This window comes from Ovis aries, chromosome 3 (genome assembly GCF_016772045.2).
Source record: "Ovis aries strain OAR_USU_Benz2616 breed Rambouillet chromosome 3, ARS-UI_Ramb_v3.0, whole genome shotgun sequence".
Taxonomy (NCBI): domain Eukaryota; kingdom Metazoa; phylum Chordata; class Mammalia; order Artiodactyla; family Bovidae; genus Ovis; species Ovis aries.
In genome coordinates, this window is record NC_056056.1 from 161,843,611 (window position 1) to 161,864,237 (window position 20,627).

Sequence of the window (20,627 nt, forward strand, 5' to 3'; positions counted from 1 at the left end):
CTGTCATTATGAGGCTGGAGTGCCCAGGCTGGGAGACCAACTATGGACTCAGCACAGGGATTCTGCCCGAGGTCACAGAAGTCGGGCTCTATTAGCTCTTCCCTGGCCCCTGGGTGGAACCAACCCCATTCCCTCCAGGTGCTTAATAAGCATATGCTTGGTGTCCTATTGACTTCTGGTGAGGAACCAGAAGCCCTGGAGGGACTTAGGGACGTAGAGTCTTCCTTCTGTGCCCCTTACTGGTTTTCCCAGAACAGGAGTCCTGAAACTCAACAGTGGTTCCTGGCACCTAGTAAGCACTCAGACTTTGATTGGACTGCCAAGGGACAAAACAGGATGACCTGATAACACACTGTAGGCCCTTCACCCAGACTTCACCTCCGAGAAATGCCCAGAAGCTTCTGGGGGAGGCGCTTGCCAGCCTGGACACCCCAGGGGCTCAGCGGGCAGCCCAGCCCTGCCTCCTGTCATCATAATGCATTCATATCTACAGGATGGCAAATTTCATATCCTCCCACCCTCTTTCCTGCATTATTGATGGACTGCACTTTTAAAAAATCAATTAGATCAGGGAGTGGGACTGGAGTTAAAAAGAAGCCTTTAAAAGTCTGCTCTTATTTTTGCTGTTTTGAATAGGAACAGATAAAGCTTTCCCTCTGGTTTGAATAAGTCAAGCCCAGGGCTAGGTTGGCTGTGATTGGCCAGGACTAGGAAAATGCGGTTAAAATGCAAACCCAAGCAAATAAAACCCAGTGTCTGCACAGCCATTATTAAGAGAAGGCAGCAGGGCCTGGAGCCTCCCACATTGGGTGGTTCCTCAACACTGCTTACCGACTGCAAGAAAACTGGGAAGACTGGTGAGAGAAGGCAAGGTAAGTTCTCTTTGGTTTATGGGTGCATGTCAGTAGAGCAATTTTACTAGACTAGAAAGAAAGGAGAAGACATTGAAATTTCCTTGGCCTTGTCTTCTTGGATGAGGCTTTTAGAGGATTGAAGCAGGAGCTTGTCAGTTTTGCAAACTTCCTGCTGAGAAGTTGAGGTAATTTTTGAGAGACCCCTAAACATTAAGGCACATTTTCAAAAGCTAAGAAAGAGAATACCCTAGCTCAAATAGATGGTGTAGAGCAAGGCATAAATGAAAACCAGCTCCCTCTACTTGGGGTCCATTCATAGGAGTGTTGATAGGAATTAAGGGCCACTACCTTTTAACCTGGGATTTCAAAACCGCACCCTACCCATCGGTAGTGTCAAAGGATACTAAGTTAATAAATTAGGAGTTGAGGAGGGACGGAGAGATGCTTTGGGAGACTTCGGTGTCACAGATGGAAATCACACCTTCTAGGTGTTCCAGTACGGCAAAGTTCCTTTTGTGAGCATGTCCTGTCCTGCATTTCAGGACTCCTGGCCCAGTGAGTGTCTTGATTGCTAAGTCCCTGTTGGGAATTGGGACCACTTTTGGCCCCTGGACTCACAGTCCTAATTAGTGACCGCTGGTTTGACTTTTAGCAGGTTTACACTTAGCTCTCTCCCAGGAACGAATTGGTCTTTATCCCCTTCCCCTAGTTTGGTCATGGCATTTACCTTTAGTGACTGAAATCTAGGATCTGCAGAAAACCTGAACAAATATTCCCCAGCAGTTCCAAGCAGCACAGGGTGGGGCAGTGCCAGTTATCAAATGAAATCCTCAAACATTGACTGTTCCGCATCATTGCTCTGCTTTAGGCCTGCTACAGCAGTAGACAAAGGGAGGTTTTTGTTTCTCTTTTTTTTTTGTTTTGCCAGTGTCCACACTAGATAATGGCACATATCCAAACCTAGGTTCATCTACCAAGGCTCAAGAAAAGAATGGCCAGACATGCTCCTCCTAACAAACACAATATGCTTCCAAATAGCCAAACCCCAGGCTTTCCTGGTGGCTCAGATGGCCTGCAATGCAGAAGACCCGGGATCGATGCCTGGGTCAGGGAGATGCCCTGGAGAAGGGAATGGCTACCCACTCCAGTATTCTTGCCTGGAGAATTCCATGGATGAGGAGCCTGGTGGGCTACAGTCCATGGAGTCACAAAGAGTCAGACACAGCTGAGTGACTAACACTTTCCCAGCAAAATCCCAGATAGACCTTTCAGGGTGTTTGGTTTTTGTTTTTTCCTTTCCCTATGATTAATGAATCAGTCAAGCCCATCCTTCACCTTTGCCTGTGAGAGCATCCATCAGTTACTGTGTATCACGAAATTGCAGGCCCCTTGAGAGCAAGAACCGCACAGGAATCTTCATTATGTAAAAGCTGTGTGACCATGGCCATGTGTAGGTGCTTGATAACCCTAGACACACCTCGAGTAGAGATGGTGCCCAATGCGCACTTCTCTTTCCCTCTCGCTGTCGCTCCACACCCCGCCTGCGGGAGGCCACTGCACCACTGGCTGGATCTGTGGGGGACTGAGGGGGGGGGGGGGGGGCGGTGGGTAGGATCTGTCCACAGGCCACGCCCACCTGTCCCTGCTGGCACCCTGAACTCTTAGTACTCCAACCAGGGATCCAACCCGCCACCCCCTGCATTGGAAATCCCAGAGTCTTAAGTGGTGGACTGCCAGGGAAGTCCACCCCCTAAATTCTATGTCCCACCTCTGCCATTTTACTTTCCCTTTTCCTCTGTGAGGCACGGGGAATATATTAGTCATATGACAAAAGCAGGATGGGATAGTTTAAGGATGGTTTACTTTAAAAAGTCTGGTAAGTGGAAGCCCAAAGAGTGGACTGTGAAGAGGACCTGCCAAGCAAAGAGTCTGGGAGAACTGGAATAAGAATGATAGAAGGAAACTCAGTTTGGAAATACTCTGATGTAAGCTTTTCAGCCCCATGGGCCACTGGATTTAGGTAAGTTAGGAAGGGTTGCAGTACCTCAGAGTAATTAGAACAGAGATTTTAAGATCAGGGAGGGATTTCTTTCCAGTGATACTGAGCAAATTATTTAACCTCTCTGAACCTCAATTTTCCCACAATGTTAAGATGAAGGAAATATATTCAGCTTATGAGAATTAAATGAGAGAAAGTCAGTCAACAGAGGGCTTAACACATTTGTCACCCCTTTGGTAAATAATCATGCCTGTTACCACCAGAGCTCTTAACGAGGGAAGTGGCAAGGGCGAAGCAGAACTTCCGGTGGGCACCACCCCCCACCACCTCCCCGCTGGGTCAGCCAGGCTTACGATGTGAACTTGGACAAGTCATTTCCCACATCACTGTGAGATGACGGTGCAGGGATGCGCTGTGAGGACATGGCCGGATGGCTGACAAGAGATTGGGAAGTGACTTAGGAGGAAAGTGGGCTGGATGCCTGCTCTGAGAGGCGTCATCTCCCCACTTGTCTGTGATGTTTCAGTCCCGGGAAGACAAGCACCATGTCTCTGAGCAGCGCCTTCCGGGCTGTGGGCAACGACCCTGGGATCATCACCTGGAGGATAGAGGTGAGCTGGGCTGGAAGGGGTTGCTGAAGGCCCCCCACACTGAGTCTCCTGCTAGTGGCTCCGCAGCAGTGAGAGGCAGGGCTGAAGAACATGGCCTCCTATCCTTGCACAGAGCGGGCGGGTGAACTGGAAGAAATGCTCTTCACTTTGGGAGCAGGGCTCCAAGCAAAAATAAGCTGGCCCTTTATCCAGCCATCTGCACTTCCAGTAAATGCCCTGGAGAGATGGGTGGGGCCCGGGCCACCCAGAGAGCCCCAAGACTACTGGCTGCTCTAGTCAGGACAATGGAACCTGTCTTGCACGGGGCACTCTCGCTCCTGCAAAGTAGGAAGTTTGGGTACACCATAGATGGGGCCCTGCTCATCCCTTCTACTCTGGCTTGAGCCCCTCTGGCTGACCTGGAGCACCACCGGTCTGTAGCTGGGAACCGCCCTGGTCCAGAAAGCCTCACCTCCTCCTCCTCCCTGCTCTGAGCCCAGTGAGAGACTGCTGCATAAAACCCAGGGGAGATGCCCACCTCACTGTCGTCCATAGGAGGGGTCACAGCTGCCTAGCGAGCTGCTCAGAGCCAGGCACTCCCACTGCTTTTAAGGCTCCCTGGGCATTTAACAACTAATAGGAACAAGAAGTCACACAAACTGTGGGATATTTAATATTTTCACATTTGACACACATATTTTACATAGAATATACTCACATAGGACCGCAGGTTTACCTCCTTGGAGACAGTGATGAAAGTCCCCATCTGAGGCCACATGAATGGCTCTCCTGGGACGAGCCAGACGTGCTATGACAGATGCACCAGAGCTCCAATCCAGACTCCAGACAGGAGCCCTGAGCTCAGAACCTGCACACAGCCAGCCCTCAGCCCCCAGAGCCACACAGAATCCGGGTATTCCACTCCATTCTCAGACCTGGGCCAGTGCTGGGTAGATGGAGTCAGTGCTGGAGACCCTGGTGCTTCGGCTCGGAGACTTGAGGCTCTTCCTTGAGGGCTTACACCCAGCTGCATAGGACTGAGGGGGCTCACAGATTCCTCAGTGTAGCGAGATGAGACCAGGCAGGTGGTGGGAGGACAGACCCCGGGCTGTGCGGGCGGAGCTCAGCAGAAGGCGAAGGGATGTGCGCTCATCCTGGGGCTGGCCGCCATGCCCCGTTGGGGACATCTCCCTACCTTTCCACCCACTCCCCAGCCCTGTCACCTGTGCCAAATAATAGCGTGGAGGGAGGAGGCTTGCGGGGGAGAGGGGGAAGGAATGTAGCCTACCCATACCCCTGTCCTTCCAGAAAATGGAGCTGGCGCTGGTCCCCCTGAGTGCCCATGGCAACTTCTACGAGGGAGACTGCTATGTCATCCTCTCGGTGAGCACCGTCCCGCCCTCTCCTCTGATTCTCACAAGCTCCTCCCCAGAAAGCCAGTTCCAGGGCTTCCCTGGGAGATCTGCCCACAAAGTTAATCAGGCCTCTCTGGTATCCATCTTGATTCTTCCTCGCTATTGCATGGAACAGGCTTCCAGTTTGACTATCAAAGGCTGTGCTTAGACCAGGGTTTTAAATTTTGCATCAGAATTGGGGGGGGGGGGCGGAGTGTGGCCCTCAGTCTGAACCTCAGCACGTGGCCCACAGCCAGGCTTCGGCCTCCTGGGCCCAGACCCCAGATTACAGTGCTGTGGAGGAAGGCTAGGTGGACACAGGGCCGTCTCTGGCCTCAAAGTGCTCACCTAGCCGAGGGAACAGCCTCGCACATGGATGGTGCTGACAGAGCCACGCTGGCAAACAGCAGCTCTATACAGCTGTGAGAGTGCAGGGGTGCAAATGAACAACAAGAGAACTCTTGCCTGCAGTCTAGCCTGGGAAGATCCTCCCACCTCTGCTTATGTGGAGGACAGTAAGCTGTCAGCATTCCCCAAACGTAGGGAGGGACTCAGGCTGCTAGGGCTTGAGTCACATAACAGGTCTGCCCAGGGGACACTGCAGGGAGGAAGAGACTGCAGAGCAGGACACAGAGGCCCGAGCCTGCCCAGAATGGGACACAAGTCACCCTAGGCAGCTACCTTCCCAGGCCAGAGGGGCAAACCGGCCCCTGAGCCAGTCTCTTTGACTATACCCCAGACCCGGAGAGTGGGCAGCCTCCTCTCCCAAGACATCCACTTCTGGATTGGGAAGGACTCCTCCCAGGATGAACAGAGCTGTGCAGCCATCTACACTACGCAGCTGGACGACTACCTGGGGGGCAGCCCTGTTCAGCACCGGGAGGTCCAGTACCACGAGTCCGACACCTTCCACGGATACTTCAAGCAGGGCATCATGTGAGTAGCTGGGCACACAGCAAGGACATAGATGTGGTCCACCAAAGAGGAAACCCAAAGGCTAAAAAGTATGTGAGAAAGTAATCAGAGCAATGCGAATCAAAACAAAGCTGTTCTTTCCACCAGTGTAAGTTAGAGAGCTGGGTGCTGCTGAGTGTTGGCAAGGCTGTGGGGAGATGGGCCTGGAGCCCTGCTGGTGGGAGCGAGGACTGGCCCAGTGTTCCGGAGGGCAGTCTGCTACTGCCACTGGGGCAGTTCCCAGGTCCACAAGGGCACGGGAGCCAGAATGTTCATAGTAGTATTAGCGGTGGTGAGAAGCTGCAGGCAGTGGGGCGTGCCTCCCCCGGGGAGACTGAACAGGAGAAACACTCCGAGACAGCACGGAGTACCATGCCGTCACATTAAGACACATCTGACCTGTGGACACACCTTAAAAACACTGGGCTTAAGGAACACAGGAAGAAACAGGCTTGAAATAGAGAACAGAATGCCAATTCATGTTTGTAAAAAATGACATAAGCACAAAACAACAGGCCACGTTTACCAGAATGAAAATGGAAAGATAGATGTTAAATGGTTAGAATGGATGCCTATGGTGGGGAGAAAAAGGCGGGGAGGGGAGGGTTTGCAGATAGAAGGGAACACATGAACACTTCAAGAGGGGGGTCTTGTAAAGGCCAGTGATGACAGACAGCCTTCCATGAGCTGAGGAGTTTGATCACCTCCAAACCTTACACTTGAGATTGACGACATTTACACTTGGAATTCTTTTGTTGTCAATCTCAAGGAGCTCAAGAGTTCTGAGGCTGGTCGAAGGCCAGCTTCTTGCAGGTGAGCAGTCCTCACTGAGGACCCACTGGGCACAGAGCAGCCTGTTGAGTCACCAGGGAACCCAGCAACAGAGGCCCTCTGCTCCCGGGGGCTTTCTGGGTGCCCTTCACATGTGGGATGCCTAGAGGAGGCTGGGTTGGGGTGAGACCAGAGGCAGGAGAGTGGTTTCCTGGAGTGAGTTGGTCTTCAGGCCACAGGGAGATGACTGTGCCCCTCCCCCAACACACATGATGTTCAGCTTCAAGAACAAAACAAACCAAGCTCTTCCATGCCGTGGGGACTCAATCACTCCTCTGTCTGGAGATCTAGTCCTCTGGCGGTTGGTTCCTACTCTTAATATCTCAACTCAAATGTCAGTCCTCCAAAGAAGACAGCCCCAAATGTTCTGTCAAAAAGCCCTCCACTGAGGGCAACTCTGTGGCAGGGGTGACCAGCATCAGTGTTTGCCTTGCTCATTTACCGTCATCACCTGTGTGGGCAGAGGCTGCCTCTGTGTGGCCCACGACTCTCTCCCCAGGACCTGGCACACAGCAGGTTCTCAGTAAATAACGCAACGGTTGTTCCCTCAGCTACAAGAAGGGGGGTGTGGCCTCTGGGATGAAGCACGTGGAGACCAACACCTACGATGTGAAGCGGCTGCTGCATGTGAAGGGGAAGAGAAACATCCGGGCCACCGAGGTGAGTCCTGCCCCCTGTCTGTCCTGGGCCTGAGGCCTCTCCGCGTGGCACTCAGGAATTCCTTCTGCCTGATGTCTACCTCTTCTCTGCAGGTGGAAATGAGCTGGGACAGTTTTAACCAAGGGGATGTCTTCTTGCTGGATCTTGGGAAGGTCATCATCCAATGGAACGGCCCGGAGAGCAACAGTGGGGAGCGCCTGAAGGTGTGGCCCATGCAGTCGGCCCCTCCTTTCCCCCAGCTACTCTTTCCTTCTTCTTTCCTGGCTGGCTCTTTCCTGCCCTTCCAGCCAGATGCCTGCCTTTGAGCAGCATCTGTTTCAGAGACAGGCCACATGACAGAGGCTGCGACTCAGCCTGGGGTTCCTCAGCATCAGGGTAACCCCTGTGTCTGGGATCTAGGCTGTTTCTCTTGGAGCTAAGGGCATCCCTGGCCTTCTTTACAGGCAATGCTTCTGGCAAAGGATATTCGGGACAGGGAGCGAGGGGGCCGTGCTGAGATAGGAGTGATCGAGGGAGACAAGGAGGCAGCCAGCCCGGAGCTGATGAAGGTCCTTCAGGACACCCTTGGCCGGCGCTCCATTATCCAACCGGCAGTCCCAGATGAGGTCATAGATCAGCAGCAGAAATCAAACATCACGTTGTATCAGTGAGTAGCTAAGGCTGGCTGCTGGTTGGAACCTGGGGTCAGGAGAAGGTGGCCCCCAGAGAAACAAGCACTTCTGCTTGGCTCCATCTGGGGTGCAGGCACCTGGGTTTCTTTCAGTCTTTCTTCGAATGCAGCTTCTACAAGGAACTCATTGTTCCCTGAGCAGCTACTGTCTGCTCTTGTTAGCAATATTCCTGGTCTCTGGGAGAGAATGTTCCTTGGCTCAGGTCTATGCATCCCAGGGGTGTGGATAGGATAATGTCAGGGGCAGGGTGGAGATAATATTCAGGAAAGAGATACACAGAAGTCTCCCCCAGACAACAGTGTCCATCACATTCCAGTCTGCACTCAAGCCATGCCTGTCGCAAGAAGCCAAACTCTACCCAGAAACTTTATCCTAAGACCAAAGCAGGAAATAGCAAACTGACCACATGATGCGTTGTAGAAGGGAAGGTACAGGCTAACTTCTCCCCTTCTGCAGTGTCTCAGATTCATCTGGACAGCTGGTGGTCACAGAGGTAGCGACGAGGCCTCTGGTCCAGGACTTACTGAACCCTGATGTGAGTAGCACTTGGGTGGGCTTGGCTTGGGGTAGCTGGACCTGGCTTCAGAGGCAGGCTGCACAGAGAGGCCTTCCTTATGGTCTCGGGCAGCAGTAACCACTTTTGTCCCTGGCCATCTGCTTCAGGACTGCTACCTCCTGGACCAAAGTGGAACCAAGATCTATGTGTGGAAAGGAAGAGGAGCCACAAAGGCTGAGAAACAGATGGCCATGTCTAAAGCCCTGGTAGGAGCTATGGACATGCAGTATTATCCAAAAAGTCTGTCCACAAAGTGTCAGAGGTGCTCGGAGAGCCGTACTAGGCGCTGGAGCACAAAATATCGCAGTTATATCCGTGACTTCACAGTCAGACAGACAAACTGGGATTCAAATCCAGGTCTAGTGTTACCTCCTGGAGTTGTTGTGATGGTTAAATAACATTTGTAAAGCACTCAAACACACTGGCACACACAACTGCCCAATAAAAGGTGGCTGTTATTATTGAAGGCAATATCACATATCAACAGCCCTGTCCTCAAGGAACTTATGACATTATTGTGCAGCCTCCTGCAGCTGAACCAAGCAGGATGCATCTACCAAGCAAAAAAAAAAAAAAAAAAAATGCAAATGAAGGTGATGCAAAGTCAGTAGAGTACAAAAGTGCTGAAGGAATATACTACAGGGGATTAAAAAAAAATCAGTAATAATCATGACCAATGAAGGAATGCCAAAGTGTTCCATTTAGTCCTTTCCTTGAGGCAGCTAGCTTGGTCCCTAGACAGAAGTGGGTTAGAATTTGGCTCTGACTCCCAGAAGGAAACAATCTTATCCAATGGCTTCAAAGGGATGAATTACCAGTCAAGCCAAGAACCCAGTGCATTCCCTGACTGACCTGCCCTTTGGGGGTGGGGGGGTACCCACAGAATTTCATCAGGATGAAGGGCTACCCCAGCAGCACCAACGTGGAGACCGTCAATGACGGTGCCGAGTCGGCCATGTTCAAGCAGCTGTTCCAGAAGTGGACGGTGAAGGAACAGACCACAGGTCTGGGGAAAACGTTCAGCGTGGGTAAAGTTGGTAAGACTGCCCCCAGATGGTGTTCTCATTGTGGGGAGTCTCTAGAAAGACGGGCACGGATGCTTTTCACTCACCTGGCTTCTCCCAACCCCTTCTCTGCAGCGAAGGTTTTCCAGGATAAATTTGATGTAATTCTGCTGCACACCAAACCAGGGGTGGCAGCCCAGGAAAGAATGGTGGATGACGGCAATGGCAAAGTTGAGGTAATAAGCCCAGTGCCCCGTGTGCCCGGGCAGGCAGGGCACCGGCTCACCTGGCTGCTTTGCTGCAGAGGAGCGCACAGGATCCGGTGTCTCCTCTGCTGCCCTTGTCACCTCCGGGGCCTCGGGACCCTTCCCTAAGAGGTGTCTGCGTCTGCAGGGCTCTCCCACAATTCTTCAGGGAAGGGAAAGGTAGGCACCCCAGTGTGCTGTCAACAGCTCACCTGGCAGATGCATTCAAATCACCTCTGAGCTGTGATGGGGGTGCATCTGACCAGGGATGACCTAGTTCTCCGGATTCAAATCATGCAAATGTGATAAGCCCTCAGTACTGGGAAGAAGCAGCAGAGGATAAGGGGTACTGTGAATGGACCTTTGTGCCTTATCCACCTGGATTCTCTGCTCAGCATGGCCCAGTTCCCTCCAGGTGGCTGTTTGTTCAAAGAGGACTCCCCCCATCTCTGGGGAACTGTGTCTCCTTCTATGCCCAGGTCTGGAGGATAGAAAACCTGGAGCTGGTCCCCGTGGAGCACCAGTGGTATGGCTTTTTTTACGGGGGAGACTGCTATCTGGTTCTCTATACGTACGAGATGCATGGGAAGCCTCATTACATCCTGTATATCTGGCAGGTAGGCCTGGGGCAGGCTCTTAGCTTTGGATCCTGGTGCTTCCTCTGGCCACTGAGCAGCGGGGAGGGGGGAGGTGGCAGGGCCCCATTGCACCCTCTCACCCCTGCAGGGCCGCCACGCCTCACAGGATGAGCTGGCAGCCTCGGCATATCAGGCGGTAGAGGTGGACCAGCAGTTTGAAGGGGCCCCCGTGCAGGTTCGGGTCACCATGGGGAAGGAGCCGCGCCACTTCATGGCCATCTTCAAAGGAAAGCTGGTCATCTTTGAGGTGAGAAACCTTAGGTAAAATTCCACCAGAAGCAGAATGCTCAGAACCAGCAGGTCAGCAGGGAGCTACAGTAGAGGAGAGGAGGGGTGGAGAGTGGGGCTTGGGGTGGACACAGACGAGAAGGGGGTGAATCTCTCTAAGACACTGAAGTGTATCCCGACTGCCTAGGGCTTCAAATCCACACTCCTGCCTAGTCATGTTCAAGGTCTTGTATAATCTGACCCGTATCACCTGTGCAGGTGCATCAGCCTCAGCTCCCTAACCTCCACACTCCACTCCAGTCAGGTGGGTCTCCTCTTTAGACCTCACATGTGCTCTATTGTCCTGTCTGCCTCCTCCAGCCACTGTGCCCCTGACTCCAGTCCCATGTCTTCCAGAAAGCCTTGGCTGAAGCACCACCAGGACTGTATGATGTCACAGGCTTGACATACACAAGTCTGTGGTCAAGCCCTAGTCTTGTCATTGATTAGCCAGTTTTCTGAGCTTCAGTTTCCTCACCTGCACTGTGGGATAATAATACCTACTTCACAGAGTTATTATGAGGATCAATAAAATGATATAGTCAAGGCACCAGAAAAGAGCCTGGCATATGACTCAGGTCTCAGAATGAAAGCTAACACCATTTCTTAAAAATATTTATTTATTTGGCTGCAGAGGGTCTTAGCTCTCACATGTGGGACCTAGTTCTCTGACCAGGGATTGAAGCTGGGCCCCCTGCACTGGGAGCACAGAGTCTTAGCTGCTGGACAACCAGGGAAGCCCCCGAAAGCTAACACTGTTGGTAACGTGACTCCGGCTCACCTCAACCTCTCTCAGTTGGCTGAGAAGCTCCTTGAGGGCAAAAATGGTGTCAGATACAGCCCTGTTCTCCACAGCGCTGGCCCAGTGCTCAGCACACACGGCACACCTTAGATCTAGACTCTGCTTTTCTTTTTCTCTCTAGGGTGGGACTTCTAGGAAGGGAAATGCTGAGCCAGATCCTCCAGTAAGACTCTTCCAGATTCAAGGACATAACAAATATAACACCAAAGCAGTGGAAGTCCCAGCCTTCACCTCCTCCCTAAACTCCAATGATGTCTTTCTGCTGCGGACGCAGGCAGAGCACTACCTGTGGTTTGGCAAGGTAGGACGGCTGGCCCAGCAGTCACACCCATCCCTTGGCTCCCAGCCCTGCACCCACCCTCTGGTCAGCAAGGGCAAAGGAACTTAGAGTAGGCTGGAGCAGTCCTCACAAAGAGGAGTCTTCTCCTAAAGATTCTTCAAAGGGACCAGCGGTGTTTCTCACAATTAGGCCTCCAGTTACACACTCAATAATGGCACCCCTCACACCCAGGAGACCCTCCATAAACAGCTAAACACATGGAGGCTGGATGCAGGATGGAAAAGCCAATCTTTCCACACCAGTGTGATGCACTGTAATAGGACAGGCATTAACACTGAACAAAAGAACACTAAAAATATGATGTTTGTCAATTCAGATTTCATGCATTGAAAAGCACTAGAACTGTTTTACAAAAGAGAACAGAATAGAAAAAGATGCTCAATAATAGTCATTAGGGAAATGCAAATAGAAACCCCAATGAGATACCACTACCCACCTAGGAGTAATGACTAAAAAACTGATAATATCTAGTGCTGGTGGCAAAAAGCAATAGGAATTCTCACACACTGCAGGTGAAAATGCAAATATGGCCTTAGAAAACTATTTGACAGTTTCTTATAAAACACATACTTATTGTATGAGCCCATTCCTGGGTATGTACCCATGTGAAAAAACTACCTTCACACAAAAATCTATACAGAAATGTTTAATAGCACCTTTATTTGTAATTGCCAAAAACTGGAAGCAAATCAACTGGAGGATGGATAAGCAAGCAGTGGTGCCTCCACACAACTGGAATGGAATACTACTCAGCTGCAGAACACCCACAGCTGCAAGGAAGAATCTCAGATGCGTTATGCTAAGTGAAAGAAGCTAGACTCAAAGGCCTCACAGTGTAGGACTCCATTTACCAGGTTTTGGAAGAGGCAAAACCGTAGTGATGGAGAACAGATCCCTGGTTGCCAGAGGCTAAGGATTCAGGGAGGGTTTGACTACAAAGGTACGGTAGTCTGAGGGAAGCTTTTGCAGAGGTGAGGCAACTTCTGTTTTTGTTGTGGTGGTGGTAGCATGATTCTATGCATTTGTCAAGAGTCATAGAACTCTATGGCAGAAAGGGTGAATTTTCCTGTATATAATTTTAAAAATAAGTTTAATTTTTTTCTTAAAAAAAAATCAAAAGTAGGTGCTAAAATTCCAACTGAAGGTAAAACAAAAGTGACCTCTCAATACCCACTGACCAGTTCAGAGTCCAGTCCTGTCCTTTGCTTCCACACTGTTTTCCTCCTTCCCACCCACCACCCACCCCCCCAGCCCCCAACCCCCGCCTCCACCCTTCCAAGCACCAGAACCACCCTTCCAAGCACCGGAACAAACCCATCTATCTCCCTGTCCTGAGGTCTTTTGGCTTGGTGACTAATCCTGGCTGCTGCTGCTGCTGCTGCTAAGTCGCTTCAGTCGTGTCCGACTCTGTGTGACCCCATAGACAGCAGCCCACCAGGCTCCCCCACCCCTGGGATTCTCCAGGCAAGAACACTGGAGTGGGGTGCCATTTCCTTCTACACTGAGTTATTAGTCTAAGGCACTTTATTCCCACATCAACGTGCCTGTGTGTGACTAACATCTGTGTTCTCGCCACACCGTTCTCAGGGGTCTAGTGGGGATGAGCGGGCGATGGCTAAGGAGCTGGCCGGACTTCTCTGCGACGGTACTGAGAACACAGTGGCTGAGGGCCAGGAGCCAGCTGAGTTCTGGGACCTGCTGGGAGGGAAAACTCCCTACGCCAGTGACAAAAGGTACAGGACCGCAGCATCCCCTCCGTTTGGCTCCCCCTGCCTCCCAGACTGGTGAACTGCAGGTGATTTCCAAGCAGCTCAGCTCCTCTGCATGGACTGTATTGCAGACTACAGCAGGAGATCCTAGATGTCCAGTCTCGTCTCTTTGAATGTTCCAATAAGACTGGCCGGTTCACTGTCACTGAGATCATAGACTTCACCCAGGACGACCTGAACCCAGGTGACGTGATGCTCCTGGATACCTGGGACCAGGTAAGACACAGCCGGAGAGCTTGGAACGAATGACAGACATCCTCACGCTTTAGTCTATTTTTGTATAGTATCTCTCCCCCAAACCCCAGTTAAGCCAGGGTAGCCCTGGACCATCCCCAAGTCAATCAAACAATTGTCAGTTGTGACCGAAGGGAGAGCCTGCTTTTTTGCCAGCGTTGGAGAGAATAGAATGTTGTTTAAAACTCACCATCCTGGGAATTTTCCCACCATGCTCTGCGAAAATCATGCCATCCTACCTATCACACACTCCATTCTCTCAGGACCAAGAGCAGCAGGCTCCACACCTGGAGATATGGGCCTTTGGGGGAATAAAGGGATAAAAGGGGACATCTTCAAGGCCACCCTTCCGCCACATCCTGACACCTCTTCCTTTCTAATCACTGTGCTGGGTGTGGTGTCACTAAGGCGAAGGGCCCCACCCCACTCTCAGAGTCTACAGGCTGATAGAAGGTGGAGGAGACCAGACATAGAATCATCATTTTACTGTGATGGAGGTACCTATGAAGTGCCTCGGGAGCACACATTAGGGGTATTCAACACAGTTCAAGGGCTCAGAGAAGACTCTCTGGAGGAGATGGCTCCCAGACTCCAAGGAGAAACAGGTATCAACCAAGTAAAGAGGCCATTCCAGGCAAAAGAAAAGCAAGGCAGGAAATAGTCTAGTATATAGGGAACTACAAAGAGTATTATCAGAGTATAATACAGAGTTAAAGAGTGCCCTAGAGGTGAAGCTAAAGAAGTAGGTATGGACCTTACCAACCAAGTCAAGAAGTTTGGAACTTACCCTGGAAAGCTACTGAAATTTAAGCAGGTGAGTGACATGGTCAGAGTGTGCTTTAGATCACTCACTCTGGCGAGTGTGGGAGAGGAGGGAGGGGGTGTGACAAAAAAGAAGACTACGTTGGGAGGCCCGTCAGCACACCACGGTCCTAGTTCAGAAAGAGCTGCTGCTGGCCCACACAGAAGCAGTGGAGCAGAGCTGGATGGATGGCGACAGATTTGACAAAAGCGTGGGAGGTAAACTAGCTCAGTCCTGGTGATACAGAAGGCATTCAGGATGATTCCCAGGTTACTGCCTTGGGTGACTGAATGGACACCATTCCCCAAGAATGGAGACGCAGATACAAGTTTAGAAAAGAGCTACATGTTGGGGGTGTTATACTTGAGGTGCTTGGAGACAGCCAAGAGGAGATGTTTTGCAAGCAGCTGGATTCAGGAAGCTGACGTTCAGAGAGTTCAGGACTAGAGATGTAGATGTGGGAGATACACAAATCAAAACAAATCTGAGAAAAACTTTACTCTGCTGAGGCTCTGAACTGCTGGCGGGGAAAGACGGGGCAGCGTGTACTATCTAGCTTTGGCACGAGTGAGCGCAGTAACGAACAGTCTCTATGACAACAGGTGTTCCTGTGGATCGGGGCTGAGGCCAATGCCGCAGAGAAGGAGAGTGCTCTGTCTACCGCCCAGGAGTACCTGCACACTCACCCCAGCGGCCGAGACACCGGCACACCGATCCTGATCGTTAAACAGGGGTTCGAGCCTCCCATCTTCACAGGCTGGTTCCTGGCCTGGGACCCTCACATTTGGAGTGTAAGGACAGAGAAGCAGGGAGATGTTCTTACTGCCAGGGTGCTCAGCACTGACAGCTCAGAAGGATGGCAGGGTACTCGAGGGCCGAGTCGACCCAGGACTGTACCTCCCCACTCCCTTCTCCCCTCTTGCGTTTTCACCTTCCTTCTCTTTCACATCCTGCCCAGCAGTTTAGTCGGCAAATTCACAGCTTGCCTCAGGAACAGGCAATGTGATAAGCAGTAAAGTTTGTGAAGTCTGTCCACACACATTACACCCTGATAGCCAGGGGAACATTGTTGCCTGTGTTACAAATGAGGAAGCTCAGAGAAGTTACTTGTCTATAGTCACAACCAGTAGGAAGAAGCCAGGTTTTCTGACTCCTAGTCAACTGTTCTTAGTATGGAACATTGAGGAGCCACCAGCAAAAAGTGCAGATCATGTTTAAGTACCTTCCAACCCTGCATAGTCCTTTCTGTTTATCTCTGAAATGTTTTCTGTCCGCTGGCTGTTTTTCTTCTCTCAAGGGTTACAGACCAGACCTGAGACGTCCCTCCACTATAAGCAGCATCTCATCCTGTGCTTTCTATCTCTTCTTTCCAGGCAGGGAAATCATATGAACAGTTAAAAGAGGAGCTGGGAGACGCTGCTGCTATCACAAGAATCACTGCTGTGAGTTTCTTGGAGGAGCTATTCACAGGCAACCAGAGCCAGAAAGAAACAGCAGATGCTACAGACACAGCATGGCCGAAACCCTATCATGTCCTTCTCAGTATCACTCTGACGGTCTAATTGGATGTGAAGATTGTTTTAATTGGTAGAAAAAGCAGGCTTCAGAGCCGAGTTCCTTATTTTACTGCCTTCCAGAATTTAGAACAGACTTGCTGTTACCAAATCAAATTATTCAACTCTGTCACTCAGGAGAGATTAAATTTACTAGTAGTATTTTTCAGAAATAACAAGCTTCTAACCCAGGTGGGGCTTCCCTGGTGGCTCAGAGGGTAAAGTGCCTGCATGCAATGCGGGTGACCTGGGTTCGATCCCTGGGTCAGGAAGTTCCCCTGGAGAAGGAAATGGCAACCCACTCCATTATCCTTGTCTGGAGAATCCCATGGAAGAGCCTGGTGGGCTACAGTCCGTGGGGTAGCAAAGAGTCGGACACGACTAAGCGAGCTCACTTCACTTCAACCCAGGTGACACTATTAGTTTCTGACAGTGGCATCCACAGAAACTCAGGCCATTACCCCTGTTTTAATGGCCCCCAAAAGTGGAGCTCCTGGCCGAGAATCCAACAGCTTTTTAACATCAGGACAGTGCACAGCACCACTGTCCAAACCATCTTGCATTTTGTTGTTTGTGCTCTAAAAACTCAAGATTTCAAAACTCATGGCAATGTAGCATCTTTAAAATGTATTTAAGAGAAGTATGACTTCAATTTTAAATCATCTGAAGGCCAGAAATGTAGAGCCCAAAGTAAAAGCACCAAGAGAAAGGATGTGATCACAGTATTTAAGTGAGATTTATGCAAAACATTCACGCCAACTGACGATACAGGATTTACCTTAGACTCACTGAATCAGCTTCCCAAGAACCCCCAAACTAAAATATTTTAGATTTCCAGATGACTCTGACATGCAGCCAGTGTTGGGGACCACTGTTCTAAAAGATGATTATAAAGTGTGAAGTGGTGAAAAAAAAAAAATTTAAATGTTATAAACACAGAACTTCAATTGCACAGACCTGAGTGGTCTTTTATTGTGTCTACATTCTTATCTTCCCTAGGATATGAGGGACACAACCCTTCCCCTGAATTCTGAGCCAAAATATTACCCCCTAGAAGTTCTGTTGAAAAATCAGAGTCAGGAGTTGCCAGAGGATGTGAACCCTGCCAAAAAGGAGGTGAGTGACTGACGTGAGTGGAACTCTGCATAAGCACCATCTCGGAGTATGGCCAACACTGTAAACACTCAGTAGACATCTGACCTACCCAGGAGCTCAAGCCAGAAATCCAGGGCTCCTTCTCGATTCTTTTTCCTCACCTCCCACATCAACCCACCAGCTAGCTGCCACCCACTGCTCTCCATCTCTCTTCTGCCAGTATGGCCAGCCATCATGGGCCACTGCCATAGGCCCCCAGTGAGTTTCCACCTCTGTCCCTACAATCTGATCCCCATATAACAACCAATGGGCTTTTACAGCAGATGATACTCTTCTGTTTAACACACCTCGAATGGCTTCCCACTGCACTTAGAATCCAGAGTCCCTGTAATGGCCTCCAAGGCCCTATACAACCTGGCCCCTACCCACCTCTGATTTAGTCTTACAGGCCACTACTGTCTTCACTTACAGCCCTTTAGCCAGTTGCTGCTTTTCTGTTCCTCAAACGTGAGCCTTTCTGCTGGTTACTGCTCCTGCCTGAAAAAACATCTCTCCCAGATCATCAGACAGCCAGGTCCGCCTCATTGTTTAGGTCACAGCTGCAGGGTCACCTCCCCAGGAAGGCCTTCCCTGGCCACCCGACCCTGCCTCCCTCAGCCCCTACAGTCCTCTTGTACTTGGTCACTCAATGTCTGTCTGCCCCACTCCCTGACACCTTCAAAAGGAGGTGCCTTGTCTGTACTGTTCACCATCACATTCTCAGCTTCTTAGCACCTGAATGGTGACTGGCAGATCATAGGCACAACTTCCTTTTCAGCTGATTTAATCAAGTCATGTTGAATGAATGAATTTATTTTCCCCCTGAAGGGTCTCTGGGCTTCCCTGATAGATCAGTTGGTAAAGAATCTGCCTGCCCCCGGTTTGATTCCTGGGTAGGGAAGATCCACTGGAGAAGGAATAGGCTATCCACTCCAGTATTCATGGGCTTCCCTGGTGGCTCAGCTGGTAAAGAATCCACCTGAGATGCAGGAGACCTGGGTTCAATCCCTGGGTTGGGAAGATCACCTGGAGAAGGGAAAGTCTACGCACTCCAGAATTCTGCCTGGAGAATTCCATGGACCGTATAGTCCATGGGGTTGCAAAAAGTCAGATACAGCTGAGCAACTTTCACTTGAAGGGTCTCTAAATTTTCCACAGTGTCTTATGTAACCAATTCTTCAGTATCTGGGCTACAACTTCCTTGAAAACAGAAACCATACCTTAATAATTTTACTTGGACTGAAAATATTAATTAATCATTAATAAATAAATGTTAGAATGTTATGCTCTCAGCAAGATCCACCTGATCCTGCATTGGAAAACATCTGGATAAAAAATGGCAGATAAAAAAAGAAAAATATTAATAAAAAATGGCAGATGAGGGCATAAGGCAAGGAAACCTGTCACTCAGTTTAGCTCTCCATTCAGCCAAAGCCTAATGTTTAGCACTCATACATAATATATAACCCATTTCTTGTCCTTCTGGCAAGAGACTGGTGCCAGGTGGGACTGCAAGCTCAGTGAACCCAGTCAGCGCTTCCACAGGCCACGGTGGGATTCCACAAGCTGAAGAGCTAGCCAATGAATAATTTAAGTCAAACACAGACTTTCTGAAAAATTCATTCTACTTCCCCTTTCAAGAAACTACTTGGGACTATCTCTTGGCCCCTCTGCCCCCCCCCGCCCCCGCACCCCATTAACACTGACAGGTGCCAGGTCTTCTAACTAGAAACTTTGTTTTCTCTCTTAGAATTACCTCTCTGAACGGGACTTTGTTTCTGTGTTTGGCATCACAAGAGGGCAGTTTGCTGCTCTGCCTGGCTGGAAACAGCTCCAGATGAAGAAAGAAAAGGGGCTTTTCTGAGGAAAGAAGGCATCTGTCTATTGCAAGATCCCAGAAGAGAGCAGACAGTGCCAACGTCAGGAAAGAATTTCTCTAATTTCTGCCTAACGTCCAGCTACTTAATGGAGAGATAGTTGAGCCTGCCAATCACAGCATGTACTCCATTTTTCTCATCCCTGCGTTTCTTAGTTGTCATATACCTAAAATGGTAGCTGCTCACTTTGAAATTTGTATGGTCTTCTGGCTGAAGCCTTAGCAGAAAACGCTAAAACTGCATGAAAATCTGGAGAAGTCAAAAGTAAGAGAACAGAAAAATTGTTTAAAGTGCTTAATTCTGGGGCGAGGGCCTAAGTTTAAATTTTAAGGTTGGTATTTTCTATTTAACCCACAAATCATCAAAGTTATTCACATATATACCCTGAAGTCAAAATCTAAATGCTCAAATCTGTATGTGCCAGAATTTTAAGTTTTCGAATAAAGATATCTATAAGGACAAATGGGAGTTCTTTTCAATATTTTGGGTCTGCCCATTAGGGTAACTATTGTGTTCTATGAGAGAAATGTCTCAGGACTGGGGAAGTCAAGAGGCACTGCTGGGCTTCCCTAGAGTGGCTCAGTGTTAAAGAACCCACCTGCTGATGCAGGAGACATGAGTTCGATCCCTGCTCTGGGAAGATTCCACGTGCCATGGAGCAACTAAGCCTTTGAGACACAACTATTGAGTCTGCACTCTAGAGCGCAGAAGCCCCAGCTACTGAGCCCATGAGCCCCAACTACTGAAGCCTGCAAACTTATAGAGTCCGTGCTCCGCAACAAGAGAAGCCACTGCAATGAGAAGCCCGAGCACCACAACTGGAGTAAAAGCCCACAAAGCAACAAAGACCCAGCACAGCCGTAAACAAATAAAACTATTAAAACTTTTTTAAAAAGAGGCACTGCTGAGGGAGCTCTCTGGATAGCTGGGATCCCTGTTTCTGGCACAAGAATCCCAGAATCTGCCTCACAGCTGTCCAGGAAACCTCAGGCCCCACCCAGCTACACCCTACTATCCAGAAGAGAAACAAGGCCATGTGTTATTAATTTCAGGAATGAGGCCAGAACCAGTGTGTATACCACCACAGAGAGCCTTCAAAGCATGCTACAGACATCAACAAATGAACCACATTTTCCAGACAACTCTGAGTCAACAACTGCAGAAGATTCCATGTGGCAAAAGTAATGTAACTGGGGAAGTTCCAGGATAGAAGCATAGTCCAAAGCATCACAAAGCAAAACTGAACAAGAGAGGTCTCTGTCACAGGAGTAGGAGGGGAAGAGTCAGACATCCTGGGGATGCCATAATAAATGCGTGGAAGGGAGAAGCAGCACAGTTCTCCCAGACACTGTCAGCCACTTCCATGAGGCTCACCTGTTGGTTTCTAAAAAGTGTCACAAGTCAGGCACAAAAAAGCTAGACCCAGCATGACGCAAACAAAGAAAAGTTCTAC

At 49.9% G+C, this 20,627-nt stretch overlaps 1 protein-coding gene across 4 annotated transcripts; it reads left to right on the forward strand.

Moving 5' to 3' along the window:
* The first annotated feature begins 772 nt into the window (after window positions 1-772).
* On the forward strand, window positions 773-19,637 carry AVIL (advillin). 4 transcript variants are annotated; one of them, XM_004006513.4, is made up of 20 exons: window positions 773-872; window positions 3,380-3,464; window positions 4,752-4,826; window positions 5,577-5,773; window positions 7,174-7,282; window positions 7,375-7,485; window positions 7,726-7,928; window positions 8,410-8,488; window positions 8,617-8,715; window positions 9,393-9,546; window positions 9,649-9,749; window positions 10,238-10,375; window positions 10,485-10,643; window positions 11,587-11,766; window positions 13,393-13,538; window positions 13,646-13,790; window positions 15,213-15,401; window positions 15,984-16,052; window positions 17,163-17,279; window positions 19,048-19,637. In XM_004006513.4, the coding sequence occupies exons 2-20, from the start codon at window positions 3,399-3,401 to the stop codon at window positions 19,159-19,161; spliced, it is 2,451 nt and encodes an 816-aa protein (XP_004006562.1). In that variant the 5' UTR covers window positions 773-872; window positions 3,380-3,398; the 3' UTR covers window positions 19,162-19,637. The 4 variants fall into 4 exon arrangements, with proteins under 4 accessions (XP_004006562.1, XP_012030032.1, XP_060268869.1 ...); XM_012174642.3 differs by having other exon boundaries at window positions 9,393-9,749; XM_060412886.1 differs by lacking the exon at window positions 8,617-8,715.
* The last annotated feature ends 990 nt before the right edge of the window (window positions 19,638-20,627 follow it).

What these genes read in the sequence shown, in the direction of transcription:
- AVIL (XM_012174642.3), top strand. Translation starts at nt 3,399, where the DNA reads ATGTCTCTGAGCAGCGCCTTCCGGGCTGTGGGCAACGACCCTGGGATC. An exon ending in ACAGTGGGGAGCGCCTGAAG is followed by an intron (nt 7,486 to 7,725) that starts GTGTGGCCCATG and finishes CCTTCTTTACAG; the next exon opens with GCAATGCTTCTGGCAAAGGA. An exon ending in GAAAGCTGGTCATCTTTGAG is followed by an intron (nt 10,644 to 11,586) that starts GTGAGAAACCTT and finishes TTTTCTCTCTAG; the next exon opens with GGTGGGACTTCTAGGAAGGG.